This window comes from Ovis aries, chromosome 23, assembly GCF_016772045.2.
Source record: "Ovis aries strain OAR_USU_Benz2616 breed Rambouillet chromosome 23, ARS-UI_Ramb_v3.0, whole genome shotgun sequence".
In the NCBI taxonomy this organism is placed as follows: Eukaryota; Metazoa; Chordata; class Mammalia; order Artiodactyla; family Bovidae; genus Ovis; species Ovis aries.
Genome location: NC_056076.1, coordinates 14,212,207 through 14,233,966, shown reverse-complemented (window position 1 = coordinate 14,233,966; position 21,760 = coordinate 14,212,207). Strand labels below are relative to the sequence as shown.

Here is a 21,760-nt window from a genome sequence, read left to right as displayed (position 1 = left end):
TTATTAATTGCTTATTAATTCCAGGAGCTTTTTTTTTGTCCATTTTAAAATGTTTGCTACATAAATGATTATGTCACCTTTGACTAAAGAATGTATTATTTCTTCCCAATCTGTTCATTGCTTATTTCCTTTTCCTTATTTTATTGCATAAGCTAGCACTTTCACTGTCATGTTGATGATCATTACTATTCTGTTTTTTTTTTTTAAGGGGAAAGCAAGTTTATTTAGAGAGATACACATCCTGTAGGTAGAATGTAGTCTTTCCCAGAAGGTGAGAATGACCCATTGCCATTCTTTATCCTCTTTTCTATATCTGTCTCTTAAAATTTTCTCCATTTTGTTTTGCAGCTCACCAAAGCTCATCGACAAGGTCACATGGTGAAAGTAGATTGGCTGGACAGATTGACATTTAGAGAAATAGAAATGATAAATGAGGTGGGTTGTATCCCTCTTTTTATTTCAAAATTTTTTCTCCAGAGTTTTAAATGAAAAATTATTTAGAAGAATTATTCATTGTCATGTATCTCTCATATGTGAGATATTGAGGATAACTTCTAGTTGTGACTTCTATGTTAATAAGAGGAAAACTTGAGATAGCTGCCTTTTTTATATTTTAGTGTTCTTTTAAACCCTGAAATAAGTAGTAGATACCTCTGGCTCAGACGGTAAGGAATCCTTCTACAGTGCAGGTGAGCCGGGTTCAGTGCCTGGGTCAGGAACATCTTTTGGAGAGAGTAATGACTACCTACTTCAGTATTTTTGCCTGGAGAATTCCATGGACAAGAGCCTAGTGGGCCACAGTCAACGGGGTCACAAAGAGTCAGATATGACTAAATGACTAACACTTCCCTTTGACTGCTTTTCACTGTAAATATCATATAAGTGAAGCCCATGTTAAGTTTGATACCACACTTGTAGATTCTCTCTTTCTCCATATGGTAGTTTATGTCTAAGTTGGATATGTCTGTCAACATAATGTCAACACAGTGTCTTTACTTCAGTTACCTTAAGTCACCGTTAGCAGGTCCTATCCCCAGTGAAGATGCTCCTTCTCTTACTTAGTACATGTAGGACTGTGCACACTTGATGAAGTTACATGGTTCAGATAATTTGTGTACTTCCTGATATTGTGTTTTGGTCCAGAATAGGTTTAATTGAGACATTACTTTAGTGAAACTCTTTACAAAATTAGAACAACAAAAGTTTCTGTACATTAGCACTGAAATACTATATGTTTGGCCTAGAGAGCAGAACTAGCAATTGTATATTAATCACATTAGGAGAGAGGGATAACAGGTTTGTGATATATGTAGCTTACAGTGATCAGCACATGGCACAACTGACTTAATTTTTGTTCTCTGAACAGTGTTTAGCAGGAGGAAGAGAGAAATTGGTCATTTTAAGTGAACACTAAGAAAAGTTGAATTGTAGCATTGTGCGTTTTTAAAAAACAAATTGGTAGTGTCTAACAACAGTTATATTTAGTATGAATACTGGGTATCTTTTCTAAACTTATTTATAATATATTCTCATATACTGAAACTGGAAAAAAAATTTACTGTTTTGGATTTTTATAGTTGTCACATTCTGAAAACAGTTTAATTGAACTGCTTCTATTCATCAACTTACATACCCCTGGGTTTAGAAAATGTAACGTTAGCGCATACTTTGCTCAGTCTTTTTCTCACTCTGTGCACACTCTTTAAAAGATAAGAGGCTGAGGCCATTACCATTATCATAATAGACTTATAATATGCTTCATAAAGCTGAACAGTTTTAAGTGACCTTCTTAGATCCTTGTGGTTATATAACTATAGATTTAAAGCCATTTTTCAAACTGATTTGGGTTAGAACTAATCACCCTTTTAAGTTTCTTTTTTTTTTACTTAATTATTAACATAATATTTGCTTCCTTAAGGGAATACAGTTATACACACAGCCAACATTTTATATGTTGGGGAAAAATAACTATTTCCCAGAATAACTGTTATTTAAAGTGTGTTGATAAAAATTTACAAATGATGGCAAGTTATTTTAGGACCATTTATAAATTGTCAAAAACTTGTAAATGTTGTATCTGTTAAGCTCAAATTGCCTCTGTCCTTAGTTACATATTTTGTTTTACCTTTGTTTTTATTATATTAACTTTTATATTTGGATTAGTCGGAACTGTTCTTTGCTTAAAATTTTTAGAAATACAAAAATCTTATTTTTTTTGAGATGAAATAATTTTCCTGCAAATGTATACTAAATACCTTTACAATGTTATGTAATAAAATTCCTACTACTGAAGAAACCAAAAATTTCATTAAGTTTGAGGAGGGAGTTACAAATGAGTAGTAGGGACTTCTGGATAAGGCAGTAGTGAAATAGTAATAGTATATAAAACAGTACACTTATAATAATGACATAATCATTTATTACATTTTAACTTGTATTTGATAGATTCCTTGTACTACTAAATTGGGCATAAGATACAAACTGATGTTGAAGAAAATAATTTTTCATAATTTTTTTTCTTTTTTAGAGTGAAAAACGAAGTTCTAATTTCATGTACTTGATGGTTGAGTTTCGATGTGTCAAGTGTGATGATAAGGAATATGGTATTGTTTATTATGAAAAGGTATTTTCCTTGTTTATGGTCTCTGAGGTAGAGGGGAGGGGAAACATTAAAAAAAATTACTGTTGTTCCTGCTGGGATGAATTATTCGGCTACAGGAGGGCAGCAGACAGCTGTCAGCAGCAGCTGTTTATATATCTATATATACAAATCAAATCATTTAGCTAGAACAAGATTACAAAAGCTGATCATTCATGTAATACATTTCTGGGTTACAGAATTCAATAAATATGCAAGAGATTAAAAACTTTTTGATTAACTGTTCTCTAAATTGGCAAGTAGTAGCTTCATTAAATTAAAGCAGTAGCTTCATTAACAATTAGTATCCACTTGAAAAGTAAAAAGAGGGCGTCATATTTTTTGTGTTAGGCTATTGTATGTTAAGGGTATGTTTGTATATAATAAGTATGTATATAATGTGTTGAAACTGTATATGTGACCCTAAACATAAGTATGCTTATGAAAGACCTTTTAAATGTTCATTTATTTATAAAGTACTTGCAAAATTAAGAAAATCATGTTATCAGTAGTCTGAGAGGTAAAAGTATGCAGTTACAAATTTGCTCAGGTTTGTGCATTACCAAAAGAAAGTAGTTGTGTGTTTGATGTCTAGCTACTTGAAAACTATCTATGCTTTAAATGCTTATTGATGGGTCTTCATTTCAGTACTACAGAAATAATAGCATGTGGAGTTCAAAAGCACATAAACTAGGCACCTTCTGTTATTGTGAAAGTACTGAGACAAGCACTTATGAAGACGGTGTAAGTCAGAATCAGTGTTAAATGAGGACAGATTTTTGATACATGGCATAAAAGAATAATATTTCTTCCTGCATAGAGCTAAGTTGTTCATAAGAAGTAGTGCTTTGAAATTGCATTTACATGTTAGTGCTATTTGTTAAAGTTGTCACAAGTGATTTTTTTTTAAATACATGTTTTATAGCTGTTAAATTACTATTTGAAAGATGTTTTCATAATGAAGGTTTAGGATTTGCATAGTTTGCGATCATTTTTGTGGTACTTTGCAAGGTATACATATATTTCCCTTTATCTTTTACCCCTTCCTTTAGAAGAAAGGTTAAAAAAAGTTAACTTGTTTCCACTTTTTATTTTATAAATTATATTCTCGGGGGTGGGGGGGGAAGATAGGAAGGTAAACTATTTTACACTCTGTTTATTCATTAGAAAAACCGTTAAAAAGAAAGGGTAATGAATGTGAGTGAAATTGTTTTGTTACCAATATATTTTACTAAAATCACATTTTTAATTTTTACTATATGTAATTTCATTAAAAGCAATATGTCCCACCCATATGTAGTTTATATTGCAAAAGCATGCTAATGGTGATGGTATTTTCAAACACTGGAGATGTGAAAGATCTTTTGAAAGATAGCTTTGATAATAGATGAAATAATAACAGAATAGAAATTAGAAGAAGTTCAAGTATTTTTGAAAAGGTTCTTGACCCCTTTCTAACTGCTTCTTGAAAATTGCCCATAAATTAATGCCTGTCTACCTTTCCTGTCATATTTCCACTTAGTGTAAAGATTGCTGGGCCAGTGCCTTGAATCTAATGGAAATAGACTTTCTTGTCACCTGTCTTCTGTGACAGATAGCGTTAGTGAAGATTACTTGTCACAGTTGGGTTGATAAATGTGTATTTTGGTGTTGTGACTGAGAACCAGCCTGTTAAACAATGGCTGTGGGAATTTGTGGTTTTCTCTAGGACTCAATTACTGAACCTAAAGTCACAATACTCCTCCTCTTTCAGTCTCTCCTGATTTTGTTACACATATGTAAAATTGAAAATATACTAGTATTTGGAAGTTGACAGAAAAATTTGATGCCAGGTGTACAATTGTGAGGAAATGAGTTTCCACCTAAATTAGTTTACCCTTTTCCAGGATGTATGCAGTGACATTTATTAGGCCAAATTACCTTTCTTCCCTGAAATGGGTAAAAATAAAAGCCAGAGTTCTTCAAAGATGATAATGCTAACAAAATAAGACAGTTTTATTTCATAAGAATTGATTTTATTATTCCGCATGGTGTTGAGTAAGTGTCCTCTTAGAAGCAATGCTGCTGAGTTTCTAGCTGGGTATAACTTTGAGTAATGTTGACCCACATGTAAAAATACTTTTCTGAATGGAATTTAATTGTGGTAATTTGAAAAATAACCAAAATCTGCTAAGTGATTTTTGCAAATAATGTGACATATCCATTGTGCTATATTTTAATTATACTCTTTGATATTTTGTTCTGAGTTTTAAAATTAGGACATATTATTTTGACTTAGTCATTAAAAACAAGATGTTATGGGGAGGGAGGTGGGAGGGGGGTTCATGTTTGGGAATGCATGTAAGAAAGATTTTAAAATTTAAAAAATAAAAAACTAAAATTAAAAAAATAAATAAAACCAATACCACCAAAAAAAAAAAAAACAAAGTTCAAAACAAAATCTGGACAATTATAGTCTACGGATTTTCCAGACATCATATCTCTAATAACTATATAATACAGGTTTTTTTATTGTTAAATTTTATTTTTCTCAAAATATTTAATCAGCAACAGAAGGCAATAAATGGATATGTATATGTAACAAATGGATTTAAAATATAGTTGAAAGATGATAATTTTTTAAAGAGAGGAATGATGTTATTTAAAAATTAAAATACATTAGAGTACACATGCTCATGTATTGTCTCTTGCCATTTGGTTAAATATATATATGTATTTTTGGGATTTTCCAGACATCATATCTCTAATAACTATATAATACAGGTTTTTTTATTGTTAAATTTTATTTTTCTCAAAATATTTAATCAGCAACAGAAGGCAATAAATGGATATGTATATGTAACAAATGGATTTAAAATATAGTTGAAAGATGATAATTTTTTAAAGAGAGGAATGATGTTATTTAAAAATTAAAATACATTAGAGTACACATGCTCATGTATTGTCTCTTACCATTTGGTTAAATATATATATGTATTTTTTCAACTTGTTGCATTGTGATCCAGGATGGTGATGAGTCATCTCCAATTTTAACAAGCTTTGAGATAGTGAAAGTTCCTGACCCTCAGATGTCTATGGTGAGTCACTGTCAAATTTCTAATGAAATTTGTTTTCTCCAGACTGATTATGACTTACATCCACATCATACACTTTCTAAAAAGTGTATCTGTAACTTCGTTGGTTATTTAAAAATGAATCATAAATTCACTTCAGCCATATAGAATCAGATTCAAATGGAATATTTACAAGAAATACTACCTTAGCATAAGGCCTGGATGGTGCAGTGTTGGTAAACCATTTTATTTTAATTATTGAAAGAGCTATAGAATGCAATCTTGAAATAAGATTTGGATAAACAAGTATTTGAAAGATTGTCATCATAATAGAAGGAGAATTTATTTATACGACAAGGTAACAATAAGATCAATGGATAAAAATTTTAGGGAGATTGATTTTAGTGAAAAATAGGGGAGATTATTGGTAGTTACCTAAACTGTTCAGTTTGGATTATGGTTTCTTGGATGATTTTGAGATACCTGCTTATGAATTGTTGAGATGATAGCTCTCTCAGGAATAAGAAAGAGAAAGAATTCTTATTTTGTAGCAAATGTTTAATTTGATGACTTCAGATTTAGAAAGTTCCAGAAAAAAATCCTTTTTAACAGCATAATATGAACTGTCATAGTCACACTTAGAATTCATTTACGTTACTCTGAACTATTTTATTCTTATTTTATTCATTTCTAATTAGATTAATTACCTTCCTAATCAGAGCATAGTAGATTAAAAGTAGTGCATTGGAAGATGAAAACATCATGATTAGGGTAAATACTGGTCATTAGAGCAGGAAGTAATGGCTGAGGGCCTAACTTCAAAGGAAGAAATAGGGGAAAAAAGGGAATAAAAATTCGGAAGAAAAAGATCACTTGGGAATTGTAGAAACAAACATCTAAGTACTTCTCCCATTCCCAAGCCTGGCATAATTTACAAAAGCGTTCAGTTCAGTTCAGTTGCTCATTCATGTCCGACTCTTTGAGACCCCATGAACCGCAGCATGCCAGCCTCCCTGTCCATTACCAACTCCCGGAGTCCACCCAAACCCATGTCCATCGAGTCAGTGATGCCATTCCAACCATCTCATCCCCTGTTGTCCCCTTCTCCTGCCCTCAATCTTTCCCAGCATCAGGATCTTCTCAAATGAGTCAGCTCTTCACATCAGGTGGCCAAAGTATTGAGTTTCAGCTTCAACATCAGTCTCACCAATGAACACTCAGCACTGATTTCCTTTAGGATGGACTGGTTGGATCTCCTTGCAGTCCAAGGGACTCTCAAGAGTCTTTTCCAACACCACAGTTCAAAAGCATCAGTTCTTTGGTGCTCAGCTTTCTTCACAGTCCAACTCTCACATCCATACATGATCACTAGAAAAACCATAGCCTTGACTAGATAGACCTTTGTTGACAAAGTAGTGTCTCTTTTCAATATGCTGTCTAGGTTGGTCATAACTTTCCTTCCAAGGAGTAGGTGTCTTTTAATTTCATGGCTGCAGTCACCATCTGCAGTGATTTGGGAGCCCAGAAAAATAAAGTCAGCCACTGTTTCAGTAGGTCTAAAATGGATACTGAATTTTCATTATAAAATCAAATGATCTTTTACATTGTGGATATAGGAAACACATGACAAGTTACCTTCAAAATGGATGAGTGTATACAAATTTTGTCATATTGGAACTGTATTGCTTTTGTATAACTTGAACCAAAATGTCAGGTAAATGAGAGCTCTGTTTATTTGGTGTATTTTTTCCTAATTAAAATGCTCATCAACAATTGCAGTTTTAACATTTTGTATGCTGTAATTAAAAAAATCGAAGATGTTAGACCTCTGTTAAATTTTTTAGCTTTAAATGCAATTGAGAAAGGACAAAACAAAAGATATTTTTTAAAAGGCGAGCTACCCTTCTTACCTGCTGTGTTAAAAAAATTTAATTTGTAGTCATTAGTATTAACTAAATAGAGGAATATAGCAAACATTGAGTACCACCAAGCTGGTTTATCCCTGTATCAGACAATAAAACAGACTGTGTAAGTGTGATACTAGTGCATGTACATATACACATAGACTGATTAAAACTGTCTAAAAATCCCAGAAATTAATCCAAGTACATAAGGAAATTGATAAAGGTGACTTTTCATCACTGGAGCGTAGTGCTGGGGAAGAGCCATTTAGAAAAAGATAAAATTTCCATACCATACATTACCTCCCACCATACATAATGAAAAACTCCGAATGAATCACGATTTAAATATAAAATGGATCCTAACTGGATCCTAACTGTTCATTGGAAGGACTGATGTTGAAGCTGAAAGTCCGATACTTTGGCCACCTGATGTGAAGTATTGACTCATTTGAAAAGACCCTGATGCTGGGAAAGATTAAGGGCAGGAGGAGAAGGGGACGACAGAGCTTGAAATGGTTGGATGGACAGGAGTTTGGGTGGACTCCAGAAGTTGGTGATGGACAGGGAGGCCTGGCGTGCTGTGGTTCATGGGGTTGCAAAGAGTTGGACACTACTGAACAACTGAACTGAACTGGTACTTTACTGTTAGTTTAGGTAAAGACTTCTAAAGCTGAGTCAAAATGCAGAGGCAACAAAATAAATGATTGGTAAATTCGACTATGTTAAAAAAAGTTTGCATGGCAAAAACACCGTAACAAAGTCAAAAGACAGTTGAGAAACTGGGAGAAACTATTTGAGACATACATCACAAAGGGCTACGTATCTAGTACGTCAAAAACTCTTAATACTGAAGAGTAAAGGACAAAAAAGCCACTTGCAAATTAGGAAAAATACATGAACAGACAATTCATACATGTAAAAATGAATAAAATAAGGTCTCTGTAAAGCAAAGACAGTGTGTTCAAAGCTTATGATTTTGGCCATAGATAAAACAGTCAAGCGTTTTGATCATTGTCACTGCCCTAGGTTACCACTGGCAGTTTAAACTAAGGTGATAGTATGATTATATCACAGAGTTGCTAGTAACTCCTAATAAAAGGGAGCTTTAGTCTGGGTTGCCAAGGGAGATTTTTGGAGTGAAGGTGACATTTGATTGGCTAGACGGTTTAAAACCTTGAATACAATGGGGAGTTAAAACAAGGGCCTGGGATAGCATGCGCATGTGCACCAGTGCCTAGTGAAGCATACGCAAGCTTGCTTAGCTTTCCCTTTCACCACAAGATACAGAGGGGACTACAGTTGTAACAAGAAGAAAATAGTCTTATAAACTGGTCTTAAGTAACTATTTGCCTTTTCTGAGTGACTGTTGAAACTGATTATTGGTGAAATTTACATTGTTCATTAATATTTTTAAATAATTTATAGGAGAATTTAGTTGAGAGCAAACATCACAAACTTGCCCGGAGTTTAAGAAGCGGACCTTCTGACCATGATCTCAAACCTAATGCTGCCACAAGAGATCAGCTAAATGTAAGAACATTTAAAATATATTAATATAAAAATAATTGAGTGGGTATTTTGATTGCAGCTCATGTGATAGCACATCACTTGAAAGTGATTTAGATGCAAGTTAATGAATCCTATGTAGTTTCAATGACTTAACGTTTCTGTCATTTTGTATCATTTTGGTGATTTCAGGAACTATTAGCCCTAGAGACAGAGCTACAAATAGTATGTCTTCTTAATATAGTATTCTTAGAAACTGGCCCTAAGATACATTGTCTAAGATAGGTCTTCCGTTGGCTTAACAAGATGAAGTGAAAGTGAAAGTTGCTCGATCGAGTGGACTCTCTACGACCCCATGGACTATACAGTCTATGGAATTCTCCAGACAGAATACTGGAATAGGTAGCCTTTCCTTTCTCCAGGGAATCTTCCCAACCCAGGGATTGAACCCAGGTCTACCTGCATTGCGGGCAGATTCTTTACCAGCTGAGCCACAAGGGAAGCCCAAGAATACTGGAGTGGGTAGCCTATTCCTTCTGCAGCAGATCTTCCTCACCCAGGAATTGAACTGGGGTCTCCCACATTGCAGGCAGATTCTTCACCAACTGAGCTATCAGGGAAACCCGTTAACAAGAGAAAAGTTTATTACTTGTGGTTTTTTGTTTTGAATTTTTTTTTTTCCTTTTCTTGTGTGTGTATTGGTGGGGGCTTTTTTCTTCCTCATTTTTATTTTTTTTAAACTTTTTATACAAATTTAAGGGTTACTTTCCATTTATAGTTATTACAAATTTTTCTCTCTGTTCTCATGTTGTATAGTATATCCTTGAGCCTATCTTGCAGGCAGTAGTGTGGTGGGGTAAAACTTTGGTATTTGAGTTTGTTGTGTTTTTCATAGAAATAAATTAACGGTAACAACATACTTTTTTATATGAGGCTTAACTTTTATCTACCTTTTTCTCCTCTTACACTCTAACAATGTCCTTTTTGAACTGATAGGTACAGCAGATTTATGTCTTCCTTAGCTTCATGTACGTTTTCCTTTCTTCTGTAGTAATTATAGATATATTTAAATGAATGGAAAATTTTAAATGAAATGGAAATAGATAGCAAGTTTTTTTTTTTTAATTTGATAAAGTGTTTTATTTTTTCTTTGTTTTAGATTATTGTGAGTTATCCACCAACCAAGCAACTTACATATGAAGAACAAGATCTTGTATGGAAGTTTAGATATTATCTTACTAATCAAGAAAAAGTGAGTTTCTTGAATATTTTCACATATCAAATTTATCTGTAAACTTTGTTGCTAATGAGCAAAACTGTCATAGAAATACAGACTAATTGTCAAATTTTTATTAAAATGTTACAGAGCAGTATATGTTACTCCATTTTTTTAAAAATTGTGAAACTATACACACAAAGACATATGTACCTCTTTGTTGATGTATAGATAGACAGTGTCTGAATGGGTTAAGTCAGAGGGATTTGGGTTCAGTTTCCAGCACTACAACTTACTCTTTCTGGATAAGGTGAAGCAGATTTCTTTGGAAGCTTTGTTTCCTCATTTTACTAATTATGACAGTCCTTCTTCACAGGTGAGGGAATACGCATGAGTAACCTGGTTGAGGGAGAAGGCGATGGCACCCCACTCCAGTACTCTTGCCTGGAAAATCCCATGGGCCGAGGAGCCTGGCAGGCTGCAGTACATGGGGTCGTGAAGTGTTGGACATGACTGAGCGACTTCCCTTTCACTTTTCACTTTCATGCATTGGAGAAGGAAATGGCAACCCACTCCAGTGTTCTTGCCTGGAGAATCCCAGGGACGGGGGAGCCTGGTGGGCTGCTGTCTATGGGGTCACACAGAGTCAGACACGACTGAAGTGACTTAGTAGCAGTAGCAACAGCAGCAACCTGGTTGAGTCCTTACTGCATAGTAGGTGCAGAGTTAAATGTTGACTCACTTTTGTCTTCTCTCTTTTCACAGAAGTAAATTAGCTCTGTGACAACATACTTTTTTATGTGAGGCTTATCTTTTTTTTTGCCTCCTTGAGACTGGGTGGCTATCAAAGAACTGTAGAATTCTGGAGATGTGGCTAGTGAGAGAGTATGAGAACTCTAATCTGAAATGATGGATTGGTAGAATGGCATCAAGCGTGAGATGAGGGTAGAGAGGGTAGGTCAGAACTAGACATTGCCTTCCATATTGAAGCTAGGAGTAAATAAAGTTTCCTTCTGGGCTCACTGAAATCATTCCTTTCATGTGCACCTCAGCTATCTGGGGCCAGTGTCCTATGAGAGAGAATTGTGATGAAGCAGTCAGTACTAGGGGGCGTTCTCAGGTGGCACTAGTGACAAAGAACCCACCTGCCAATGCAGGAGACATAAGTGATGCGGGAAGATACTCTGGAGGAGGACATGACAACCTGCTCCAGTATTCTTGCTTGGAGAATCCCATGGACGGAGGAGCCTGTGGGGGGTGGGGGAGGAAGAGAGTCTGACACGACTGAAGCTACTTAGCACACACAGTCATAATAGACTTGAGTATAGAGACTTAGTTTTAAGGCTGATTGTTTATTGCTATTTATTGTCATTAAGAAGCTTTTTGACTACTTTAGCTTCTTCACATTTAATATGAGTTGATTGAATTATTGTGAACTTTAAGTCTCTTCTAGTTTATGTTGTGTTGTATGCTTAGTTGCTCAGTTGTGTGTGAATCTTGGTGACTCCATGTTCTGTAGCCCGCCAAGCTACTCTGTCCATGGGAGTTTTCAGGCCACAATACTTGAGTGGGTAGCCGTTTCCTCCTCCAGGGGATCTGTGTGACCTAGGGATCGAACCTGTATGTCCTGCACTGTAGGTGGATTCTTTACCACTGAGCCATCAGAGATTAGTCTCGCTTCTTCCATGGGAGCCTTGAGGAGCAGCTATAAATACAGGTGAAGCTTCGCTAGGTGGTCCACTCACCTCTTGCTTTGTGGCCTGGTTCCTTATAGGCCATGGACCGGTACTAGTCCATGGCCTAGGGACTGGATAAAAATCCAGTTACAGCTCATTTTAACTCTCTGGCTTTTCTTTTCTATCTTTTATTGATACCTTGGGAAATTCTTTGTGGATGAACCATACTCATTCTCTTTTACATCTATAATAAGAATGAGAGAGGAATTTTAAATTTGCTGTAACTTTGGAGTGTTATTCTTTTTATCCCTGCAAGAAAAGGAAAGAATCATCAGCAGAAGCACAGATTTGTGATTTTTGTGTTTTTTAAAAAGATTCAGTTAGTATCATGATACTCTATTAAAAAAGAATTACCTTATTCACAGAAATTGAATCTTGAATGTAGCAGTTTTATCTGAAAATAAATAGCAAGATACTGAATTAAACCTGTTAGAATGTATAGGTTCAAGAATCATAGATTTGCAAAACAGAACTCCCTTAGATAGAAAAACTTCCAAGAAATACTGTTTAAACAAGTCACTTCCCCCTGAAATTAAATTACCTCTAGATATGTGCAAATATGTGACAGATTTCATTTAACTAGTTGATTTCAAGTTTTTAAATGGTAGGTGATGAAACTTCAATTCTCAGAACATATAATAGAGTTCTTATGATCACTAGAGTAAGGTGAATGCTATTTTTTACTATTTGGAAGCACTTTTCAGAAAACCAAATATATATTGTTCTTGAAATGACCAAAGGAATTATTCACATAGCCACATTTGTATCTTTGTAATAATTTAAAATGGGTTTTGTAGAAAATAAATACTTTTCTACCACTGTCCCTTAATTTATTTATAAAAGAAATTTGCTCAATGCCAGTTTCTCAGGAGCTATGATTTAGATTATTTGACATTTGCACCCTAAGGCTGTAAAGATTTCCCAGTGAGAAAGCAGTGCTCAGGAAACAAGTTAGTGGAAATTGGTTCTTACAAAGTTATACTTCTTATTTATTTTTTGATTAAATTTGTTTTTTCCACCTATTTTTTCCTAAATGACCTGTCTTAAGTATTTCAATAAAAGCCCTGTAGTCTAGATGTAATGTTGCACCTGAAAAGTTCACAGTAATAAGTTTGTCCAATAAAATCAGTTAAATTTATGAAGTAGTTTTAAATTTATGGTCTGTAGCATGTACAAAGTGACTTATTTTCGTGGAACCAAAAGTGTGAATATTATAACTTTTAAATTCAGCTTTTAACATGGTCCTTTCTTCTTGTGGAAATATTAATTAAAGATAACCGTCATTTTGCTATCTTTCTGTTATGCTTAGGGAGCAAAACAGTAGGAATAATCATACGGTGAAGGTGATGGTGACGCACACTGACTGCACTGACGAGGCTGCTTCTGAGACAGTGACATCAGGACGGTAGTCATGCTTGTGACTCCTGGCAAGGAGCTGATGGCATACCATAGCAGAAGTGAATTCAGTTCAGCACACAGTTGATATCAGCTCTTGGCCTAGTATTATTTAAGGCTTTGGGCTTTGAGATACTATCACTGTAAATTTCATATAAATTAAAATTGTTTGGGGGTGCCTGCTAAGTCACTTTGGTTATATCCAACTCTTTGCGACCCTATGGACTGTAGCCCGCCAGGCTTGTCTGTGGGATTCTCTAGGCAAGAATACTGGAATGGGTTGCCATGCTCTTCTCCAGGGATCTGCCTGGCCCAGTTTGTCTAGGGGAAAAGACAATTATAGATAACCAAAATGGAGAAGTATAGGATAGTAACTGATAAAGGGTCACTGTCTCATTAGTTAATAGTTAGGTAATTACTAGAATAGTGATGTGAAGGAGAACAAGATTAATGTGCTGTGATATGAGGAAGGTTTTACAGAAGTAAGATTGGTCCTAAAGTTTGAACAAACTTTGGTGGTCATTCTTATTTGATGATAATGTTTCATGGGAAAGAAAAGCATGAGGAAGGCAGAGTGTTAGGTTTGGGAGATAGAAGTGTTCTTTAAATAGAAAAGATGGAGTCAGATTGTAATGAGCCTTGAATTCTATGATTCAAAGTTGGATATCACTCGCAAAAGGAAACCTGTAAAGCCAAGAATGTGTCTTAACAAGTGATGTTTTAAGGAAGACAAACCAGGTGGATTGGAGCAGAGCTGACAGTGAAGAAAGAGACATAATTAGGAGGTTCATGTATGGATTTTGAGAGCTGTATTGGAGGGCAGAGGAAGGAGAGGAAAATGTATAAAATTACTTGGAGGCGATTGCCAAGAATTAGTCCTGAGCACCTGAAATAAAGAAATATGGCAAGTGGAAGGATCAGGATAAGGAGATATTTTGGTTTTGAATGTTGTGAATTTAAAAATATTAAAATAGCTGTGATATGGTGATACAATAAAAAATCATATGTTTAGTCTTCATCTCTGGTTACTAACACAGTTTCTAAAACCCTAGGAATTTCATGAGTGGTAGGAATGAGAAGAGCATCTTTTGTTTTTCAAAATAAGGCCTTTTCAACTGTACTTGTATTTATGCTAATGAGATGACTCTTGGAGATGGTGTGCTCATGGCCAGAAGAGCTGTATAGTTTTGATTAGAGGGTTGGAACTTTCAGCTCTACCTCTGACCTCTGGAGATTGAGGGAGCAGGGATAGAGGATTGGAGAGAGGCTGGGAATTGAGCTAGAACCCAAGAATAGTTAATGATTTAATCAGTTGTGCCTGTGTAATGGGATCTCTGAAAACCTGTAACAGTGGAGTTCATAGAGCTTCTGGGTTGGTGAATGCATCCATATGCCAGGAGGTTGCATCCCTAACTATGGTGACAGATGAACTCCCGTGCTTGGGACCCTTCTGGACCTCACCTAATGTGTTTCTTCACCTGGTTATTCATTTATATATTTTATAATAAACCAGCAATAATAAGTGAACTAGTACTCTAAGTTCTTTGAGTCATTATAGCAATTATTGAGCCTGAGGAAGGTCAGTTGTGGGAACCCCCAGTATGTGTCCATGTTGGACTGAAGTCTGGGTACCTGAGGACCCAGTGTTTGCTCTTAGCGTCTGAGATGGGAAGCAGTCTCCCACTGAGTTCTGCACTGAGTATCAGAATTCAGTTAAGTTGCAGGATACTCAGTGTCTGCAGAGAATTAGGGTGTCAGAAGTGTCTTGAGTAGAACAGGTTTTCCTGTTCTACATTTTGGAAATGTAGAAATTTACAAAAATTGAGTTGATAGAAGTTAATATTAGAAATATATATGATAAACAGTGTTTTCAGCTCTGAAGTGTGATCATGATTCTAAAAGTAGGAGATAACAATGAGGTGACTCTAAGATCAGAAAGGAGGTTAACAAAGTATTTATTGCTATTAATATAAAACATGGTAATATATGTGATAAGGTTAACATTTGACAGTAACATCAGAAGCATTTGTCAACTATTTATTATATATATATTCTGTTTTAAACATCTGTATCATTAACTTATTTAATATTTACATAAACTTATGAGATAGAGCACTTAAAAGTTAAATAATGTGCTCCATGTGACTCAGTAATTATTGATGGAGCTGGAAACTAAGACTTGAACCCAAACACCTTTCCTCTAACACCTATACTCTACAGTTATCTGTGGAAGCCCTACGTATAAAATTGCATTTGAATCCTCTATCTTTGTTTTATATAGATCAATAAAGCATCTTTAAAGCACCTGAAATAAAGTATCATCATTACTATTTCTGACTTCAAATTCTTACACTTCCTTTCTTTCTTATTCCTCTTCTTGTTTCCACCTTCATTGTATTATCTCCTTGTTTACCTTTGTCACGTTTAGCATTATCAGGTTGTGAAATCTTTGTACAGTCCCTGGCAGCAGTATACTCCATAAATATCACTAATAAATCTATAAATCTGAGAATCTGAGGGTTAGATTGTTTCAGATACTGAATTGAGTACATCAGCATGCTACAAGATTTGCTTATAGTAAGCACATCTTCGTTAAGACTGCTGATATACTGTGAAGTGGAAAAGCTTTCACTGTAGTTATTTAGGAAGTATTGCTTTATTTCCACATTCAGTCTAGAAATACATTTAAGAAGTAAAAAATAAATGCATAGAATAAGGAGGGCCATCCATGTGCTTTTATGGAGAGAGAGCACTTAAATGATGTGCAGGAGGTACAGAAGAAATGGCTAACTATCCTTGGGGAATGCAAATTCCAGTTGTAGACAGAATGTCCAGAAAAGTATTTGGTAGTTAGAAGAGAGTCATTTAATTGAAGAATGTAAAATTAAGCAGCTACTGAGAGGAGAGCTGAAAGTTGCTGAAAACTTCCTGGAAAAGTTGATATTTTGGCAAGTTGGCCTTAAAGAAGATGACACTACTGTTTTGACAAAGAGCATAAGAAAAGAAGGAACTCCTTGTAGATAGGAGTTAGACCGTCATATATAAAATAGGTTAGCTTGATTGAAGCATAGAGGGGCAGTGAGAGCTTATTGAGAATTAAAGGTTTGGATTATGATAAGAGGTATCAAGGAATGTTTCAAAAAAGAAGCCAACATTTAAAAAAAATGGCTTCACTGTCTGTAAATACAGTGAGTATGTTGGAAATTAATCGCTGAAATTACTTAGGTAAATATCAAGTCTCTTTTTGTCAGAGATATTATAGAGTAAATTTGTGCTGATAGTGGGAGGTTGTGCTAATAAATCACTTCCAACTTGAATATCTGACAGTTGAAATGATTAGAAGAGAAACCCTTAGCTTGAAGGCTGTGCCAAACTCTAAATGTGTGGCATAGTGAGAGTTAGTCTGAGGGGAACAGTGAGAAATATCGCCAGGAAATAATCAAAGAGAATTAGGAATGGGTTTGAGACAGGAAGAAAGGAGGCAGGGCATAACCATTAAAAGAATGAAGTAGCCATTAAGAACAGGATTCACAGAAACTGATTGGAACCTAAATAGGCCCAAGGTGGCAGAAAATTTGACTTCCAGGAGACCTTGAGCCTCATTTGCACTCACTGTAATACATTAGCTAAATAACACACCCTCTGGTACCCTGACAGTTCCGAGGCCAACCATAAAAGGCCACAAAGTCAGTAGTGCCCCGATTCTGGAAATCTCTGTCCTTTCCTCAAAATAGTTGAAATCATCTTCCCTCTTGTTAGCCTGTGAAATCACCTAGGCCATAAAAACTAACCACCCCTGTATTTCAGGGTCACTTGTGCCTTCTGAGATAGCACACACTCTGTCTATGGAGTATGTATCTCTCTACATAAATCTGCTTTCACTTTACTGTGGCTGGATCTTGAATTCTTTCCCGTGTCACGCCAAAGACCTTCACTAGGCAGCCAGTCCCAGGGACTCATTTGAGACCTGGAAAATGACCCTCCACTTGTGCCCCTTTTTTTCCCTGCAAGTTTAGGGGATAAGTGTTGGTGGAGTAATGGCTCCCAACGGCTTGGGCTAGCTAATTAGCGACTGAAGCGATTTAGCAGCAGCAACGGCAGCACTTCCTTAATGGTAAGGAGAAACCATCTGGTAAAAACATGCATGGGTTGAGAGTCAGTGGATTTGGATTCTAAGTCTAGCCTGTCCAATATTTTGAAATGATGGGCAAGCGACTTCACTCAGATTATATACAAATTTGAGCACTCCATAGTGCTTTTATCCCATAATTTAGTTAAGTCAAGAATAAGTTCAGTTCAGTTCTGTGTAGTTCAGTTACTCAGTCGTGTCCAACTCTTTGCGACCCCATGGACTGCAGCACTCCAGGAGTCCCTGTCCATCAAGGAGCTTGCTTAAACTCATGTCCATTGAGTCAGTGATGCCATCCAACCATCCAACCATCTCATCATCTCATTCTCTGTCGTCCCCTTCTCCTCCTGCCTTCAATCTTTCCCAACATCAGGGTCTTTTTATTGGAACTTCAGCTTCAGCATCATTCCTTCCAATGAATATTCAGGACTGATTTCCTTTAGGATTGACTGGTTGGATCTCCTTGCAGTCCAAGGGACTGTCAAGAGTTTTCTCCAGGACCACAGTTCAAGAGCATCAGATCTTCGGTGCTCAGCTTTCTATATGGTCCAGCTATCACATTCGTACATGACTATTGGAAAAACCATAACTTTTACGAGATGGACCTTAGTTGCCAGAGTAATGTCTCTGCTTTTTAATATGCCATCTAGGTTTGTCATAGCTTTTCTTCCAAGGAGCAGGCGTCTTTTACTTTCTTGGCTGCAGTCACCAATTGTAGTGATTTTGGAGCCCAAGAAAATGAAGTCTGTCACTGTTTCTATTGTTTCCCCTTCTATTTGCCATGAAGTGATGGGACTGGGTGCCATGATCTTAGTTTTTTGAATGTTGAGTTCTAAGCCAGCTTTTTCACTCTCCTGTTTCACGTTCTTTAAGAGGCTCTTCAGTTCCTCTTCACTTTCTGCCATAAGGGTGGTGTCATCTGCATATCTGAGGTTATTGATATTTCTCCTGGCAGTCGTGATTCCACCTTGTGCTTCATCCACCCCAGCATTTTGCATGATGCACTCCACATATAAGTTAAATAACAATAAGTTAGGGAATGGGAATGAAGATTAATTTTATGTCATACTAATAAGTAATTGTGTTTTATTATTCAAGGGAACATTTTTTTGGAGAACTTGGTTAGTTTACTAATGAAAATATTTTTAGTTGAGCAGAGCAAGAATTTAAAATTTAAAGTTATCTTTGTTCAAGAGATGAATTCATAGAAAAAGAAGAAAATGTCTGGATATCAGCCAGCAAAGTGTTAGTAGGGAGATCTGGCAATAGGGTTTGCTTTTTTATGAAAAACAAGTACACACCTTTCTTTAAACGGTATTTATTGTTATGCAGCCATGAATGATATGCTCCAAGGTAGCTTCCTCACCTGACAGTCTTAAGATGAATTGGCTACCTTTCTAAAGAAGGGAGATTCCAGAAAGATTCTACAAACAGCCAGCTGAATCATAGAATGAATATACAGAAACCAATGCTCCTGTGTATTTATCTATTTTTATACTTGTTTCTGTAGAGGTTTTTTTTTTTTTTAAATTGTCTCTCTTTTTCTGTAGTTACTTCTCTCTGTAAGAGAGATATATTCAACTTCATTTGAGTCATCCTATGTGAGTATCTAGGGAAACCATTGACTCTAGGATGTGTTCTTTAATGGGGTTCTGCCCTTCTTGGCTTTGGACTCTTTCATTCTTTGGTTGCAATGTTTTATGTCTCACATGTTGATACTATAAAATGAAGTTTTTCTCTTAAGATATCTCAGACTTCATGAGACATGTCTCAACGATTTCCTTGTGTTGAATCTTGCAGTTATTTAAAATAGTGCAAGCATAATGAAGAAAAGTTGAAGAAAATTTAAAGCTTCATAGTGCTTTGTAGTGCTCTGAAAAAAAAAATTAAAGTTACAAGGAACATGCCTTTCCCGCCCCCTCACTCCACCCCCATCCCTTGGTCCTGCAGTGTTTTTCTCAGATTGTGTGTTTAGTGTTTATGTGAGGAGTCTGTTGTTGACTTTGTCACTTTGCCGTCGGGTCCAAGTTGAGCTCTACCTCGTCATCCTTGATTCTCCCTTTCCCAGAATACAATATTTCTAATTTTCAAACCTTTTCTGATTTTAGGCTTTGACAAAGTTCTTGAAATGTGTTAATTGGGATCTACCTCAGGAGGCCAAACAGGCGCTGGAACTTCTAGGCAAGTGGAAGCCTATGGATGTAGAGGATTCTTTGGAGCTGCTGTCCTCTCATTACACGAATCCAACAGTGAGGCGCTACGCTGTGGCCCGACTACGGCAGGCGGATGATGAGGTGCGTTAGTGTTCACTACTCCTCTGCAACTGGGTACATTTTAAACTGGGACCTGTGTGTGTGTGTGTGTATGTGTGTGTGAGAGAGAGAGAGGGGAGGGGGAGGGAGGGAGGGAGGGAGGGAAAGCTTCAGAAGGGAAGAGGATATACTATGTGTGTTTTTAGAAGCAAAATTAAAATATTCCTCCAGGGATTCCTCTGTGAAATGAAAATTTACTTCCTGATGTGTTACATGATGGGACAGCGTCCCCCAGGACATTTTCCTGGCAGCAGAGCTTGTATTGCTCTGTCTGGAAAAAGGAACTCTAATGAAAAATGGTTTAATGCAGTACCAGCTAGGGAATAATTCAGATTCCCCTCTATCAGTCAGTCTACAGCAATCCACATTTAATTGTAGCTTTGAAAAGCCTTTGGGGCCTTTAAAGCATAGAGATGCATGGTCATCTTATTCTTTTTCAGACTTCTCCTTTAAACTCTAAGCTACCAACAATTGTGTGTGTAAGTAAATTTTTTTAAAGGTGGCTTTGAATCCTCTGCAAGAGAAAGACTACAAGCTTTATGGTGGCTGTTTATATACTATAAGGCCACTTGGGAAGGTTGGAAACTGTATTGACCCAAAACATTGCTAGATGTTGAATTTTAGTAATTCCTAATCAGGTAGATGAATTCACTAATTTTTTTTTATAACTTACTAATTTTTATAGAGGAAATGTATTCTCATACATAGCCTGCAAGGCTTATGGAATATAAGATGACTCTTCTTAACCCTCAATATATGCATAGGAGTGCTCATCATGATTTTGAACTCCTGGTGGTATCTAAATTTCAAGAAGCAAAATGCCACATTTATTAAAGTTGATAGTTGTATATGTATCTAATTACAGTAAAATTTAAGCACTAAAGAAAGTAGTACAGTGACTGTTCATATGTAATTTACCTATCTTCAGTAGTTGCCAACTCATAGACAATTTTGTTTTCATCTCTAATGCCAGTTATTTTCTCCTCCCCATTCCTTACATTCCACTAGATTATTCTGAGGCAATTCTCAGATATTGTATAATTTTTTTGGACTAGGATGTTTTTCACTCCTTTATCAAACAGCAGTTCCTAGCATTGTGATTCAGCATATTATCTTCTTTATTATTTTTTTCTTTTTTTAGTACATCACAAGTAAAAGTAAATTATTGCAATATTTATTTAAAATAATAATTTTGAAATTCATTAGAAATTTCACTTTAGTCATTAAGTCTTTATCTCTATTTGACATGAGTCAGGATTTAGGTAAACGTCTTTGGGTTGTAGTCAATACAGCCCTCCTCAACATGGGTTCAGAGTTTAAATAGAAATATTATAAATCATCATATTTGGTTGCCTGACTACATTCCCTTATAAACTTAGAGGCTAAACATTTAATTGTCTCTGGAATTAATAGTATTAGTGCAAGTACTGAACTATTTATAGACTATTTTATAATTTTTATGAGATAAAGAATAATGGTACAAATATTGCATGTATCCCAAACTGCAAAATATGGTTGTTAGTTTGGGAGTGTTTTTTGAGATTTTAGAGATAATAGATAGTGAGGTGGTAACTATCTCTTGATTTTCCTTTCTCTGAACTTGGTTCAGTAATGAATTTTGTATACTCAGCTTAAGAAAAAATACTTCAATTTAGTTTCTACTGATTCGTCAAATGTACATTAAGATTTGAATTTTGGTTTTTATCTGACTCTATGTACCCATATGTCTTTGGGAACATGTGTTATTCTCACCTCAGTTTCCTATCCAAAAAAAAAAAAATAGTGATAATAGCTATTTATACCACTTAATAGTTATGAAGAAAAAACTACATGGGAAAAAATTTTGAAAACTGTACTTATATGTAATATGC

General features: G+C 35.6%; 1 protein-coding gene across 9 annotated transcripts in view; it reads left to right on the top strand.

Moving 5' to 3' along the window:
* The window catches only part of PIK3C3 (phosphatidylinositol 3-kinase catalytic subunit type 3), a 160,918-nt gene that overhangs the window by 59,787 nt on the left and 79,371 nt on the right, over nt 1-21,760 (top strand). For all 9 annotated transcript variants that reach the window (XR_006057810.1, XR_006057811.2, XR_009598139.1 and 6 more), the window contains exons 5-10: nt 349-435; nt 2,528-2,623; nt 5,644-5,715; nt 9,021-9,125; nt 10,261-10,353; nt 19,686-19,871. Coding sequence is in view for 6 of the 9 variants with exons in the window: in XM_004020410.6 (XP_004020459.1) it covers nt 349-435; nt 2,528-2,623; nt 5,644-5,715; nt 9,021-9,125; nt 10,261-10,353; nt 19,686-19,871 (639 nt within the window). In the remaining 3 variants the exon portion in view is untranslated. The remainder of the gene's footprint in view (nt 1-348; nt 436-2,527; nt 2,624-5,643; nt 5,716-9,020; nt 9,126-10,260; nt 10,354-19,685; nt 19,872-21,760) is intronic.